General features: G+C 37.7%; 1 protein-coding gene across 1 annotated transcript in view; it reads left to right on the forward strand.

Annotated features, from left to right (window-relative positions):
• LOC150104804 (progesterone-induced-blocking factor 1-like) overlaps positions 1 to 17164 on the forward strand; it is a 363656-nt gene that overhangs the window by 210853 nt on the left and 135639 nt on the right. Inside the window, exon 6 of the mRNA XM_090395645.1 lies at positions 721 to 819. Coding sequence (XP_090251771.1) covers positions 721 to 819 — 99 coding nt within the window. The remainder of the gene's footprint in view (positions 1 to 720; positions 820 to 17164) is intronic.

Consider the following 17164-nt stretch of genomic DNA (forward strand, 5'->3'; position numbering starts at 1 on the left):
GAGACACTGACTTGTAGATGTAAGGAGATGCTGGTTCTGTTTATAAGGCTCTGCTTAGGCCACATATGGACTACTGTGCACATATTTGGTCAACTGGTTTTCAAATGGATGAAGAGATGTTGGAGAGTGTCCAGCAGCAATGGACCAAAATAATTTCTGATCTCTGGAATGATGAATATGTAGAAAGGTTGAGATAATGCAGTTTGCAGAGTCTAGTAGATAGAAGGAAGAGAGGTGATATGATAGAGACATACAGGTTAATAAGGGGTTGTTATAGGATTAATGTTAAAGATTTTTCATAAAATGGTAGGTGATCTGGGAGAGAGCAAGAAATCATCTCCAGAAGCTGTATAAGTAAGGTGTGAGCAGGGGAGTAAGAAGCAGATTTTTTGCATGGAGAGTTTTGGATGATTGGAATGCATTTCCTGAAAGTGTGTCTGCAGAGAATTTAAATATTCTTAAGGCATGGTGCAATGAGCTGAGTGTATGTCAAAAGGGACCTCCTAGATGAGTCTGACTCCATGGGGTCTTGTGATTATAGTAATAATAATCATATGTTGATTATGAAATCTTAATATTTCAATATTAAGAATTTAATATTTTTGGACATTTTCAGCTGGAAGCTTTTAATAATTTTTTTTTTTTTTTTTTTTTTTTTTTTTTTTTTTTTTTTTTCCAAATTATAAAATATCTGTTCATTGTTATCTTTCTGTATATCAGAGTATTAAGAGATGCCCAGGATTTGCTTATAAAACAAAAAGAAGAAGCAGAAATAGCAGCTAATGAAGCAAGGATTGCATATGACCATCTTCAAATAAAGTAAGACTTAGAATTGTTAATAGTTATATGTTATTTTCAGGCCTTTACTATTTTGATAGATATGAATTTTTTGCCTGTTTCAGTCTTCATGTGAAGGCTATAATCAGTAACAAGGCTGTAACAATGGTTCCAGATCTGACCCCTGTGGCATACCACTAGGGACTTTTCTTTTTTGATATACTGCCCCCTCCCCTCCCCACCATATACAAGTTGTTGATACCTATCCAACACACTAGTCTATCATCAAATCCCATATGCTTCAGTGTAGTGACCAACTTGTGGTATGGCAATCTTTCAAAAGCCTTTGCAAAATCTAAGTATACCACTGTATATGCATCTCCCTTGTCCAATACGTTCATCCACTTGTACATAAGCAAGTTTGTAAAACACAACCTAACTCTAACAAACCCCTACTGACAAGTACAAAGAATATCACTGTTACAATCCATTTGTAACAATTTCCTTTTTGTAATAATTTCCTATCTGTATCTTATCTCTCACCAACCTCTCGAATACCTTAACTAGAACTCAAGATATACAGGTCAGCCTATAATTTGCTGGTTTTAATTTTATTTTTAATTAGCCATATCACCACCTTTGTGAAGCAGAACAATTTTGACTTCCACTGCTTTGGGACTTGTGCTGTTGCAAGTCTCTTTTTAAGCAGATAGAACAGACTGTTGCTAACTCCTTAGAAAATGTCCTATGTCATCAAATTCTATTGACTTATTGACATTATTTAACTCCTCGTGTACCCTTGCTTGCTCATTATTAACTCTTCTCACATTTCATTCTCTATGCTGGAGCTTCTGATTTCACACTTAGGATGAAATACCCTGATGAACTGCTTACTGAATCTCAACTATGTCCTCTTCTGCAGTTACCAATCTCCTGCTTTCATCCATTAAAGTATCTTACCATAATCATTCTTCAATCTACTTGCCACACACAAAGAAACTTGCAAGAGTTTTTCCTGCTGATTTGCTAATTTCTGCTCATACTGCACTTTTGTTAATAAACAACAAGAACAGAAACCGATATATTCAACATAGAACTGCACGAACTGCATGTTAATGTTCTAATAAAAAGAACTTTAACAAGATTTAAAACAAAAAAAAAAATGTAAGTTAAGTTCGTAATTTGTGAAGAACTATGTCCCATAAGAGGAATAATTTAAGTTCATTGTTTCTATTGAGATTTGGTTAATGTAGTAAGGTCTTGCAACTCTTTGTATAATGATCTAAGAAATCATTACTTTTATGAAGAACCTTAATTTTCTTCCAAATAACTCTGTGTCTTGTGGTGGTAGTGTGCTTTGCAAGTCCTGATTGCTCTTGTTTTATGGAGCTTAATGCAGTTTAAATGATCATTACAATTGCATGGTTGCAGATTTACCTGTTTGGCCAAAATACAAAAATCCACACTGGCAAGGCATTTAATACACCCCAGGATGGGCTAAAGGTGGAAGTTTGTCTTAAGCTGAACCTGGAAAAGTAGATAGCTTGTTCATAGAAAAGAAGGACACTAGTAGGCCAACAGATCTTAAGTAGTTTTGCTGTGCCTTCTGAAATGTCTTTAACATAGGGAATTGGTGACACAACAGACCACCTCTGTATCACTGTTTCAGATGTCAAGGAACCTCTATAATTATTAATGATCTTGATATACAGTTCGGTAAAGCCATTATTAAGGAAGGAAGACTTGATGTGATTTATTTCTTGGGAACACAGCAATTCAGTGGGGCAAAGAGTATGCTGGATGTACTAAACTCTTAATGGTGCCAGATTTTTGAAAATATGATGGTGTGAAAGAGGATGAATGTAAAGTCTAGTATGTGTTTTCTTTCTGAATAGTGAGAAATTAAGGCTACCATCTGGTTGACAAAGTAATAGGAGATCTGAAAAGGCAATCAGATTGTTCTCTTCTGAGTCAAGCATGAACTGAATACGATTGTGAAAAGTTTTGATCTTATTGAGGAACTCTTGCTGTATGGGATCCATACCAAACTGCAAAAAATCAACGTATCTGTACCATAAAGGTGGCTTAGGAAGAATGCTATTCGGTATCCATTGCTTTAATTTTTTCACGAAGCAGTTAGTTAGTTAGTGTGGGAGAAAGAGGACTACCCATTGATGATCCCTCCATTTGTTGTAAAGTTTGTTTTGGAATGTGAAGTATCCAGGATGAATGAATGACAAAGTCAAATAGGCATAATATCCACAGGAAAATCTTGCTTGAGGAAGGTAAGTATTTCATCTAAAGAAGCATTTGTGAATAAGAACACAATGTCTAGGCTAAAAAGGAGATCAGCTGGGAAAAGATGGAGCTCTGATATCATTTTCTTTAAAATGAATTATTTTTGATAAATGAAGATGACTTTCGGAAGACCCTGTAACTTCTCAAGAGCACGTCCCCTAGGTGGTGGATAGGGGAGTCCACCAGATATGGTGGGGTGGTCCGAATATGCTGAATATCCTGTGGCCCTGTTGGTCCATAAGGACTCATGGACCAACAGGGCCACGAGGGGGGGGGCTATCATCTTGATAGCAAGGGAAGTGGCTTTCCCATGGTCCCCTAGATGGGTCTATTCTCTCTCTTCCCTCTTCTTTGAGGTAGGCCTCCTTGCTCTTTAATCTTTCCTATATGGCATTCCTCACCCAACTCTTGTAACTCGCGACCCTAATGCTATTAGAGTAATCAAGGGCTATGGGTCATTCTATTTCTATCTCTACTCTATGTCTTCTCTTTAAAAATCTCTCCTACCACCTTTGAGGCCTTCAAGGCAAGCTTGAAGGCCTCAAGATGGCAGCCCCATCACCAAGCTAGACTGCAGATGGCCAGTAACTTTCTCAGTCAAAATTTTAACCCACTAAAAAGACTCATGAAGATAGTAAACGGACAGATTTTTTTGATAACGAACCAGCTTGGAATAAGGATTCGAGAAGAAAATTACCGGAAAAAAAAAAAAGCAGAAATACACCTATTGGAATATAGCCACCTGGAATGTGAGAAGTATCCACCACAAAATCATACAACTGTACCAAATACTAGAAGAAAGAAATGTAAAAATAACAGTAATTACAGAATCTAAAAAAAAGCAGAGAGGAACAGACGAAACTGAAAATTATATCTATGTATACAGTGGGGTAAAAGCAGAAGAGAGAGAGAGCTAAATCTGGTATAATGATCTTTCTACATAAATCTCTTAGAAACAATATAATCCATTACAACTTTTGGAGCGATAGAATAATAGAAATGAGAATTAAAATAGACAGAGGCTATATGACAGTAATTGGAACTTATGCACTTGAAGAAGGAAAAGAGGAGGACTCAGAAAACGTCTACATCCAACTGCAGAACATATTAAATAAGACCAATCCTAAGGATCACATTTTGGTAATAGAAGCAACGCAAGGATTGGCAATAAACCATATAAACCAACATAGGACCTATTGGAGAACTTAACTGTAATAGAAATGGAAATGGATTAAGAGATTTTACTATAAGCAATAACCTTAAAATAATGAACACCTTCAAACATAAAGACATCCACAGATACACCTGGGTAGCAAGAGAATGTCAGAAATGATAATAGATACAAGAGTATACAGAGGATCTGAAATAGAATCAGATCATTACCTTTTAGTTGGAAAAATAAAATGGGAACCAAGATGGAAAACAACAAAAAAAGCATAAGAAAACAGAAATTTTGAATCTTTCAAAGTTAGACTTTTGGACGACAGTAGTATTAAAGACTTGTACCTAAAAGAATAAAAAACTGGATGACAAGTATAAAACAAAATCAGAACATAGAAGAAGAATGGTCAAACCGAAAAACCATAATGACAAGAGCTGCAAAAGAAAGTTTAGGAACAAAGAAAAAGAGGCCTTAGGGACTGGGATGGTGAAATTAAATGCATTATTGAAGAAAAGAAAAAAGCATATAAAAACTGGCTCAACCTAAAAACAATAGAATCAAATATCGAATACAGCAGAAAAAAAAGCAATAGCAAAAGCAGCATGCAGGATTATAAACAGAAACAGATGGAACAATTTTGTAACAAAATTAGAGAGAGACTGTATGCTCAAAAGACCTAATGCATATAAATCCTCAAAGATCTAAGCAATGAAACTAGAGAAAAAGCAGATATTAATACCATTAAAATAGGAACATGGCAAAATTACTACCGAGATCTATGGTATAATGAAAACATTCAAAACAGAAAACTACCCTTTGTAAACATCTCTGATAACTTGGAAAACATCACTCTAGAAGAATTAACAGATGCATTAACCCAAAGCAAAACAGGAAAGGTTCCAGGAGAAGACAATATAAACTTGGAACTTATCAAATATGCAGGACTTGAATTCTCACTCAGGTTATTTAACTTTTATAATATGATCTGGAAAGAAGGAAAATGCCCACAAGATTGGACTAAAGCAATAGTTATTCCCATCTACAAAAAAGGACACAAATCTGATTGTAACAATTATTGTGGAATCAGCTTACTTAGTACCTGTTATAAAGTATATGCAAAAATCTTTTTTTTATTATTTTATTATTATTGTTCCGGGAAACTCCAAGGAGTCGACAGACTCATCGAGGGAGGCCCTAACATCATGTCAAGAACAACTATTCAACATTCACACAGTATCTATCATACCTTGCCTTGAACTCATTCACGGTCGTAGCACCCACAACAGACTCTGGAAGCTTATTCCACTCATTTACCACTCTCCAAGTAAAGAACCTAGCTCTAACACCCTTGTCAACCACGCTCTTGCCCAGCTTCCATGCATGGCCCCTAGTCCTCCCACCACCAGTCATATTTTCAAAAATATCTTCTGGATCAATCTTATAAAAACCCTTCAGTAATTTGAATGTCTCAATCATATCACCCCTCCTTCACCTATCGTCCAATTTCTGCAACCCACAAATCTTCAACCTATTCTCATAAGGTTCATTCCACAGACCTGCTATCATCTTGGTCACTCGTCTCTGGACCCTCTCCACTTCCTCCCCATCACAAAGAAACCCTGGTGCCCATAACTGGGCACAGAAGTCCAGATGGGGTCTTATCAAGGCTCGATACAGAGGAACAACAACTTGTTCGTCTCTGCATGTTAAAGTATTTTTCAGAAGCCAAGTGTTTCGATGAGCTGATTTAGTCACTTTTGCAATGTGCCCCCTAAACTTCAACTCCCTATCCACCAACACTCCCAAATCCCTGGGCCTCATCAATCTCCTGGAGTATGGTTCCACCAATGCGATATACTGCTGCTATTCTTTTCACCCCAAAGTGCATAACCTTACACTTTGCCACATTAAATTGACATCCATTTTTCCTAGCCCAGTCCTCCAAACTATCCAAATCATCCTGTAAAATTTTGACATCCTGTGCACTCACAATTGCTCTACCCAACTTTGCATCATCTGCAAACAAGTGAACACTTCCTCTCAGATCCTTTCCAATATCATTGATGAACAAATTGAAAAGCAGTGGTCCAAGAAAAGAGCCCTGTGGCACTCCACTAGTCACAAGACGTCTTTTAGACTCCACTCCTGAATAAACCACTCTTTGATATCTCTCCTTCAACCACCCTCCTATCCATCTCACCAACCCTATATCTATACCTATCTGCTCCAGTTTACTGATTAGGGTTCCATGTGGTATCCTATCAAAGGCCTTGGCAAGGTCCAGTAGTATCACTGTAAACCCATTACCCCTATCCAGTTCAGCCGTCACTGTGTTATAAAACGTGAGCAAGTTACTGAGGCATGATCTACCCTTCACAAAACCATGTTGTCCCCCATACAATATCCCATTTTCATCTATCCAATCCTGTATTCTTTTCTTGACTAATTTCTCTAAGACCTTCACAATGATTCCTGATATGCTAATCAGTCGGTAATTTACAACAGCAGTCTTGGAACCACCTTTATGCAGTGGAACTATTTTCCCCTCTTTCCACCCGCTCGGGACTAACCCAGACCCGAGACTCAAATTAAACAAAATGGTCAAGGGTACTGACAATTCTTTAGCTGCTTCTCGTACAACACGAGCTGGTATACCATCCAATCCCACAGATGTATTGACATTGAGGTTATGCAATAGACTACTCACTTCCACTTCATTAACCACAATTCCCGTATAATCTATTGGTTTATTCGTTTCTGCAATGTCACCACCTGGATGATATACTCTTGCAAAGTGCTCACTCAGTAACTCAACTATCTCAACTGATTCAGTTACCTCCCTACCATCGCCATTCTTTAAAATCAATCTGCCATGTACATTTTTCCTTTTACTTGCTACATATCTAAAAAACTGTTTAGGATTCTCTTTAGCCTGCATGGCCAATGTTCTTTCGTAATCCTTTTTTGCTTTTCTTACCACACTCGTCACCCTTCTGGCCTGCGCTTTATACCGTTCATGTGCCTGCCGGTCACCCTTCTCCTTAAATTCCCTCCATAGTTGTTTCTTTTTTTGCTGCTCAAGCTTAATGGTGTTATTCATCCATTTAACCCCTACTTGATTTGTTATTTGGACTCTAGGTATACAGTCAGCCATTGCTTCATGGAAACACTTCTTAACTGCCTCCCATGCACTACCAACTTCTAGTCCTTGCAGTTGTACATGCCATGGCACTGAACCAATCAAACTCCTAAGCTTGTCATACTTTCCAGCCCGATAATTCCATATGTACCCTGTCTTAATTGAAAATTCCACACCTTTAGCCACCTCCCAAGTCAAGACCCTATGATCACTCTCACCAATTGGTGGCAATGTGCTCATATTTGTTACAGCCAAATCCTCAGATGTAATTACTAGGACAAGCACTCTCTGACCCCTAGTATTTTCCATTACATGCTGTCGCAGATAGTTATCCCTTAATAACTGCATAAAATCCAGTTCCTTCCTTCCGTGTGTCCTCTCCTCACTCCAATCAATGCGACCATAGTTGAAATCTCCCATAATAATCATCCTCCTTCCACCCATTTCTTCTATTTGCTTGTGCATACTGTCACCACCATCTTTTCCATCACCTGGTCTATAGCAGCACCCAATTGTATATTTAATTCTGCTAGCCACAATCTCACACCAAATGGCCTCAAATGTGCTCTTTTCTCTATCCTGCAATTCAACTTCTATTCTCCTTGGCTGGAGCTTATCAGCTATCATCAACAATACTCCTCCCCCCATTTTATTCTCTCTGTCATTTCTGAACACACTATACCCATCACATTCAATCCCACTAGTTATATCATCTACAGTCAGCCATGTTTCACTAATACCTATAACCTGTGGTCTGGAAGTGCCAACCATGGCCAAAAACTCTTCCTTCTTGTTCCTAATACTCCTAATATTAGTGTACATGAATTTAAGACCCCCATTAGCCCCAACCCTACCTTGATGCCTTATATTAACTATCCCACTCAGATTTGTTGTCCTTATTTGCTCTGGCATATTATATTCATTCTTACATTCAACTGCCTCCATAAGGACTGTATATCTACTCCCTCCCCTTAACAAATCTAGTTTCCCTGAATTTGCACATCCACTACATTCAGCAACACTTTCTCAAGTCTTCTTACACCGTAACCATTCAAATGCAAGCCATCCATCTTATATAGATCCTTTCGCCCATCAAACTCACTCCACACATCCACAAATTCCACACCACTCGTCATACATAACCCACGCATAAAGTCATTCGCAATTATGGCCCTCCTTTTAAACATTTCACTGTCATACCGTGGCAAAAGACTAATCATTCTAACTCTCATTCTAATTCTAATTCTTAGCATATAAACTTAAACGTATAGTAGACTCAAAATTAATAGAAGAACTAAATGGATTCAGAAAAGGCAGGTCTTGCATAGACTCCGCATTTACGTTAAAATTATTAATTGAAAAACACAGAGAAATGAACATAGAAACACAGAGCTTTTATAGTTTACACCAAAGCATTTGATAAAATTATCAGAGAAAAACTATGGGAAATCCTAGAAGAATATGAAATACCAAACCAACTCTTTAGAGCCTTATATAATATATATCAAGATAATAAAATACCTGTGAAGTACAATAATTCAACATCAAGCTGGAAACCAATAAATCAAGGAGTACGTCAGGGTTGCCCTCTCTCACCAATTTTATTTAATATATACATAGATAAAATCATAAAAGAATGGAAGATAACTAATGAAGGAGGATTCAAGATAAACCATAACACCAGATTAGCTATTCTTCTTTTTGCTGATGACCAAATAATCCTTGGAAATAATGAAGATGAACTACAAAAATCATTATGAGTCTAAATAATCTGATAAAAAAGCATATGGTATGGAAATATTAACTGACAAAACAAAAGTCATGGCCTTCAAAGGTGCTAATCCAATAAGAAGCAAAATAGTAATAAACAACAAAATAATAGAGCAAGTAAATACATTAAAATATTTAAGTTGCACAATCATATGAAAATGAAGCTGATATAGAACCAAAGATATCAAACTTTTTAAAAGTAACAGGCATTATAAATAAAATTTTTAAACCCAATTATGTACAAAAACACACACGAATAAGAATCTACAATACAGTAGCTATATAAAAACTTTATGGCAGTGAGATATGGACAATAAAAAAAGCAGATGAAAGAAGAATTGAATCATGCGAAATGAAATTTCTGCACAGAACTGAAGGAGTCACAATAATGGACAAAATGAAAAGCAGTGAAATCAGAAAAAAAACTGGGAATTACAACCTCCCTAAATGAAACAGTTATTTGCTATAGAGAAAAATGGAAAGAACACATACTAAGAATGAATAGAAGCAGAATACCTAAACATATTCTAAACTACCACCCAAAAGGTACTCGATGCAGAGGAAGACCCTTAAAAAGATGGAATTGAGTCCGGAACAGGCCACTTGGCCTATAAGCTTGGAAAGGAAGAAGAAGAAGATGATGACTTTCTCCTGAACGATAAATGAAAATTTGCCAGACTTCTTCTCAGCACATGGGCTGGTTATTACTAACGTTATGTTTCAACATAAAGATGAGTACAAATTCATGTGGAGAGAAGATACAAGAAACGAAAAAAAAGTAAGAAAGTTTTAAAAATAATTAAAGTTGAGTAGCTTTTACAGGTAAACTGTAGACTCGACTATGCAAATATTATTGAAGAAAAAATGAAATGGATTGAAAACAAAAACCAAATCTTAGAGTGTCATTGGCAAACTCTGAAGGAGACATTGATTGATTGATTCAGCTAGGGAGGTATGTAGCAAAGTTGTCTGCAAGGATAGAAATTTAACTTCTTGTATCCACCATGGGGTGGATACAAGAAGTTAAAGAAGCATCCTGGAAAAGAAGAAAGCATCCCAAAAGTACTACTGCAAATAAGTCGGAAGATGTGCTAAAAGAATACAATGGAAAATGAAAGAGAGCTAAGCTATGTGTAAAAATAGCTAAACAAAAGTCATGGGAAGATTTTGGCAAGATATAGAAAATAAATATCAGGAAGGTGGCAAAATGTTCTAGAAGCTATTGAAAAAGCTTAGAAATGGAGGAAAGAGTACTGTAAAAGGAATCAGAGATGATAAAGACTGGTGTCATTAAAACTGAAGATAAGTATATCCTAGATGTCTGGAATAATTACCTTGAAAGTCTGTTAAATGAAACAAGCAGTGACAACCATATTAGAAAATTTTCAAGAGGAATGCAAAGAGGAGTACATATCAATACTTGAGGTAGAAAAAGCCATCAAAAACTTGAAATGTGGACAATCAGCTGGAGTAGATGACATTAGACCAGAAATTCTTTTAAGAAGGCAGGGTCAGAAGGTCAAATTCCAGATGATACTTCCTCGTGGTACATCTTGGTTAATGCTAAATGAACTAGTAAATTCTGACAGTCAAATAATCTGCAAGATCTCATGGCCAGTACACATCACAAGGATTAAATGCATATGAGTCAAGCCCAAGGTACTCCCAGGGACCACAGAACCAGAAAACTTGGACAAAGTATCCGAATCTCTCAAATCAATATAGAAAGTATAAGCTGAGCTAAATGCTAGTACTTATCAAAAATATTTTTGGATGATGACATTGATCTGGTTGCAATACAGGAAACCCATGCAAAAAATTGGGAGCAATTATGGAAAAGAGGAAAAATCCCAAGATCTAAAGTCCTTAAAGCAACATTTGACTCATCATATGGAATTGCTACATATAGTAGAAATATCATCTAGAATGAATCCTTACTTTCAACTTCTAAAGACAACATCCATGAGATTATCATCAAAGTTGGTAACGTAACAGTTATCAATATTTATAAACAACCAACTATCTCATGGTCACTGCAAGTACTCTATCCATATGCTCATCCAGCTGTGTATATATGTGATTTCAATAGTCACCATGAACAATGGAAATACTGGAATAATACCAGCATGGAGAAGCCCTAGCTACGTGGGCTGAGTTGCACAGAATGCACCTTATTTACAAAATAAGGTGCATTTTGATAGTAAACCTATCAGCAACCTGGAGATAGGCTTACAATCCTGACCTATCTTTTGTCACCTCCGACAGATTTAAACAACCCCTACCAGCCTACAGACAGGTTCTGACAGAATTCCCACATAGCCGGTACCACCTAGTTATTGTAGAGATTGGCTCTCAAATCCCATTAGTCCCTTCAGTCCCCCAGCCACGGTGGAACTTTAAGAAGGCTAAGTGGCCTGTTTTTCTCTGAAAAACTTGATAAATGCCTAGGATGGATACCCCCCCCCTTTCAGTGGCAATTATGATAGATTTGTGGGTGCAGTGATAAGTGCATCTAAAAAGACCATTCTCAGGGTATGTAAAGATTATATCCCTGGGTGGGATGAAACAAGTGATAACTTATACCAGGAATTCTTAGAAAATGGAGACCAAGAAATCACAGACGAATTAATACAGATCTTGATATCGCATGGAATTAAAAATGGATGGAGACGGTTGAAAACCTGTCATATAATAAATCTATCAAGAGTACCAAATAAACAGATACCACACTATCCAGGTCAAGTGCGAACTCAGAACTTTTAAATCTATGAGTGAGCCAATGCATGAGCACTCCTGTCTCTTTTCTGTGGAGGACATCTCATCTGCTTTGAAGGATGTAAAGGTGGGAAAAGTCCCAGGCTTTGATGGCATCCATCCAGAATTCTTAGTGCACTGCAGAAAGTATGCTAAACAATGGCTGGCATGATATTTCACTAACATCAAACGTCCCTCAATCAAAAGCCTGGGAAATCAAATGACCTTTCACAAAATTGTCAACCCATTGCCTTGCTAAGTGCAAGTTTTAAATTACTAGAGCACCTCCTACATAATAGGATTAGCCAAACGCTACCTTGAAAGGATTCCCCTATGAACAAGCTGGCTTTCAACCTAAACGGAGCTGCTAGGATCAAGTTCTCTCTCTCTCTCTCTCTCACGTCATACATAGAGGCAAACTTCCAGTGGTAACAATAAACATTTGTAGTGTTCATTGTCCTCACTGCTGCGCATGACAGTCTGGAGTCAAGGACTAATTTCTAAACCTCTTCATAAAATTCCCTGTTGAATCACTACTTGCCTTATAGAAAACATGCTTACCAACAGCACACTCGAAGTAATTATGGGAAATTCTACGAGCAAGCAAAGGAAACCAAACAATGGCCTGCCACAAGGCTTAGTGCTAGTTCCACTATAGCTATAGCAGCTAGATAAATCTGTTGAAATGATGGAAGAAATCCTAACCACTGATGTGAACTCCCTTGGAAAATATTTTTCCAAATGGAGATTCAAGCCTAGTGTAACCAAAACAGAAACCTCATGCTTTCACCTTAACAACAAATTAGCGAATAGACCCTTAGAAGTCTATCTTGCAGATAATCTTCTTCCATATAAGCAGTATCCTAAATACCTTGGAATGATCCTTGACAAGATGTTATCTTACAAAACTCACCTGTCTAAAACAGCTGAAAAACTGAAATTGAGAAATAATACAATACAAAAACTCTGCAAAGCTAAAATACTCTGGATTAGAGATAAATATTGAATGTTTTTCCACTTTGTTATATTATAAAGTAAAGATACCAAGAAATTATGTAAATAGTATATAAAAATAGTTTAAAAATAGTACTGGTATCCCTTGCTTAACGCGGGATTTGATTAACGCGCCGAAATTAATTGCGGCAAGAGTTTTGATTAATGCGCCTTTAATCCTGCGGAGCTCACAGCTGATCTGGGAGATACATGCAAAATCTTTAATATAAATTTTCTTACACAATTCAGTGTATATAGCTTGGAGGTCATGAGTAGCTGTGCATGAGTTGCTCTATATGCCGATGACACAATCATTATAGCCAGATCACTCCATGCACATCTGGCCACAATCAAGCTGCAGAGAGCAGTCAATGTATTGGAGGATTGGTACACCAAATGGAGTATCGCAATCAATCCAAACAAAAGCTCTGCAGTACTTTTCACCAGACGTAAAGCAGAACCGAATATAAGCATCGAAATGTTTGGTAAAATCATCCCTTGGAACAATTCCACCAAATATCTGGGAGTTCATCTTGATAGACGTCTAAATTTCAAGTCACATATAGATAGTGTTGCCACTAAAGCAAGTCAGAACATAGCACAGCTATATCCACTTTTGAATAGGAACAGCTTCCTAAGCATAAGCAACAAAATTCTCCTTTACAAATCAGTAATCAGACTGCAACTAACTTACACCTCTCCAACCTGGGGTCACACAACTAAAAGTAACATCAACAAACTTCAGATAATACAGAATAAATGCCTAAGAACGGCATTTAATGCCCCTTGGTTCATCAGAAACATCCAGTTACATCAAAAAGCCAATATTCCAGATATCAAGACCTACATGACAGGCATTGCAGAGAAATTCTTCACAATCACAGATAATCACCCAAATCAACTAATTCGACAAGCAGTGGACTACAAACCCTCAGATCATTTCAAACATAAAAAAACGAAATCCTCCATCGCAAGAGAAAGCTGATACAGACTCAATGCTCACAATGAGCAGGTAAATTATCCACAATAATCTCATCACCCACAAACTAAAATCCAGATGAAGAGATAAAGAGTCAAGGACTCAGTCCATCAACCAATTAAGTTAAAAGTTCAAAGTAGCTGTGCATTCATTGTTACGAGTGATATTCCGCACTGTTTTTTTGCTGTCAGTTTGTTTCACATGTTATGCAAAGGTTTGTGATATTTGACAGCAAATTGTATCTGAGAGATACCTTGACCTCCAATGTCAGTATAGTATGGTTTAGTTTTTTTTTTATTTTTTATTCTTTGTTCAATAATTTCTAGATTGTAACTGAAAATAAATAAACCAAATTGTATTACCTGAAATAGAGAACCAAAGGCTTATTAATCATACATGTCCTCTAGGAGATGTGCTTTACATTATGGAAAATACTAAGGAAAGTGATCTGGAGCTTACTCCACCTTTACTACGAATTGACCATAAGTTTGCTTATGCTTGCATCCTCCGAAACGTTTAGTTTCTATATATTTGGCATGAAACTCTTGTAGTTTCTATATTCGGCTATGAAATAATGTTGGATTCAATATCCACTTAATTTGTACCATCATGTTATATTTGCATTCTTTTTTCTTTATGTTTTATTGCTTTTTGCCGAGGTTTGGAGAGTCATTTTGCTTGTTATCGTAGAATTTATGCCGATAAGAAAAAAACCAAAACTGTTCAAACGACTCTTGATAACTTCTTTTGATAAACAAATTGCAGTAAATAATGTAGATATAAATATTTATTAAACATTTACTTTGCATTCATTTTTTATCTTTCCGAAAAGAGTACCATATAAAACGAATTATTAATACAGTAATCGATCATGGACAAATTGTAATTTTTACTATTGATTATTAGAATTGATTAACGCGGTAACATCGAGGGATTAATTAACTGCGTTAATTGAGGGATATGTATATATATAAAAAAACTTTCAGTATCTATCTCTAATCCAGAGTATTTTAGTAATAAGGTTTGACACCTTTTGGCAACCTGTATATGACTTCTGCATTACTTCAACCTTGGTATGACGTCTGAAGTCTGAGGGGGGGGGGTGGATTACGAATTGTGAGTTTTGGAATTCTGGTGTATCAGCATTCATTCAGCGCAAGGTAAGGTTTTGGCTTTTCTGCAACTTTCCCAGGCCCTCTTCCTGTGCCCGTCAGTAGTCTTCTGCCTCTAGAAGGAGATTTCGACTGCCGGCCTACACTTGGTGGAAAGAAGGGACAAGGCAGGTCCTGAATCACACAGCCCCCCCCCCCATATTAAATCACAGATTGATTTAATTTAAATCATTTCTGCTACTTCGTGCATTTTGCCAATGCTCGGTTTTGCTGGCAGTCCTTTGCATCTTCTGGGTAGACCATTGATTGGGACTATGGGACTTTTACATGGCTTAAGGACCCGCGCTCTTAAACAGTGCTTTTACACCTCATTTTCTCATAATGAGTGAAGTTGACACTGACGCCCTGGTAGAGTCACTTGAAGGGCTGGCCATAAACATACTTAAAAAGATTCTTAAAAAATTTGAAATCAATTTTTACTCTATGTCAGGGGAACGATGAAGAGGATGACGACAATGCTCCATCAGAAAAGATGCTGGACGGTGATCTCCCCCCCCCCCCCCCAGACTTCACAGAGGTCCAAGTGTGCAAGAAGCAAAAAACCACTGCCTCTGAACCACCTAAAGAGGATGAAATGTCAGTTTCAGACCCCTCTGCCTCCACCAGAGAAAACATACTTCTGATCATACTCTGCAAAAAACAAAGATGGATATCTCTTAGGGCCACCTTGTCCAATCTACAGATCTCTTATATCACCGCCAAAAATGTCGCCGACAGCATCAAGATTCAGCCCACCACAGTGATGGACTACTGAAAACTGACATAAGAAATGAAATCCAGAGGCATTCAGTATCACACCTTCTCGCTTGGCTCAGAGAAAAATTTGAAGGTGATACTCAGAGGAGTGTCTGAAGACGTATCCACAGAAGTGGCTGCTGATCTACGACATCAGGACCTGCCACCTATCAAGGTCAGCAGAATGACCAAAAAAGACAAGACTCCGATGCAACTAGTATTAGTTGAGATCTATCAATCTCCTGATTGATGGATCTCAACGTCAGGTCAGGTCATAAAGTTTATGACCTGACCTGACGTCAATCTGTGGACTTAAAATCAGCCCAAAATCCTTAAGGAAAAGGGCTTCAACAGGTCAGTGCCGCAGATGTCAAAAGTTTGGTCATGCCCAGAAAATGTGTAAAATTTAGGGACAGGCACCCAACCAATATCTGTGCAAAGCCGAAAAACCACCCCAGCTAAATGTGCCAACTGCAAATAGAAGATCGGAGACAGACTGGCACTCTTCCTCCCCCAGTAGATGCACACCAGAGGACTCAGCTCCACAGCCTCTCACTGTCCAGCAAAAATTGTCAGAAGCCTTTAAAAGAACAACTCAACAATGACAGACAAGGACATATTTGGATGTAGTCCGTCCTAAGTAGATACCTCATGAACAGGATCAGCCACTACCACACACACACAAATCTGACAGCTATCATCACCTCCTCTCTGGCAAATATGCTACTAGACTTCAGTAGATCTAACCCTACACCATCCTCTACTAAAAGATTCCTAAAGTATACACATACCATCCTCACAGCGCTCATTCATGAACAGGAATAAACTAAATCCAGACTCTCTGCAGATTATCACGTGGATAGCGAACGGCCTCAGAAATAAGATTTTGGAGCTCCAAGAGTTCACCCAAAGACTTCAGCCAGATGTAGTTTTGATAAGTGAAATGCATATGAGACCATCGGACAACCCCAAAATTAGGGGATATCATCTGTACAGAAGACAGGCTGACCCACAGAGGCGGCGACACTGCCATTTTCATCAAGAATTATATTAGTTATCACTCTGTAAATTACATTAGTCATCCCACCCTACCACGAATCTTGAGGTTACAGGTGTAGAGGTTCTCACGAGCTTGGCTGGTAGACTAAAAATCTATGCGGCATACAATCCGCCATTAAAATCATTACTCTCCTCGGATTTGGATGTCATCTTGGGCATCAGAGAGCCTGTCATCATTGCTGGTGACTTAAACACAAGCATCCTGCCTGGAACAGTCGAACTACCAATAGGAATGGCCATATACTTGCTAACTATACAGGATCCAACAATGCAGTTGTGGCTTGTCCCTCTGAACCTACCCATCATAATACATATGGCACTACTGA

Source organism: Typopeltis vanoorti, chromosome 7, assembly GCF_054136105.1.
Source record: "Typopeltis vanoorti isolate ZY-2024b chromosome 7, IOZ_Tvanoo_1.0, whole genome shotgun sequence".
NCBI classification, from domain to species: domain Eukaryota; kingdom Metazoa; phylum Arthropoda; class Arachnida; order Uropygi; family Thelyphonidae; genus Typopeltis; species Typopeltis vanoorti.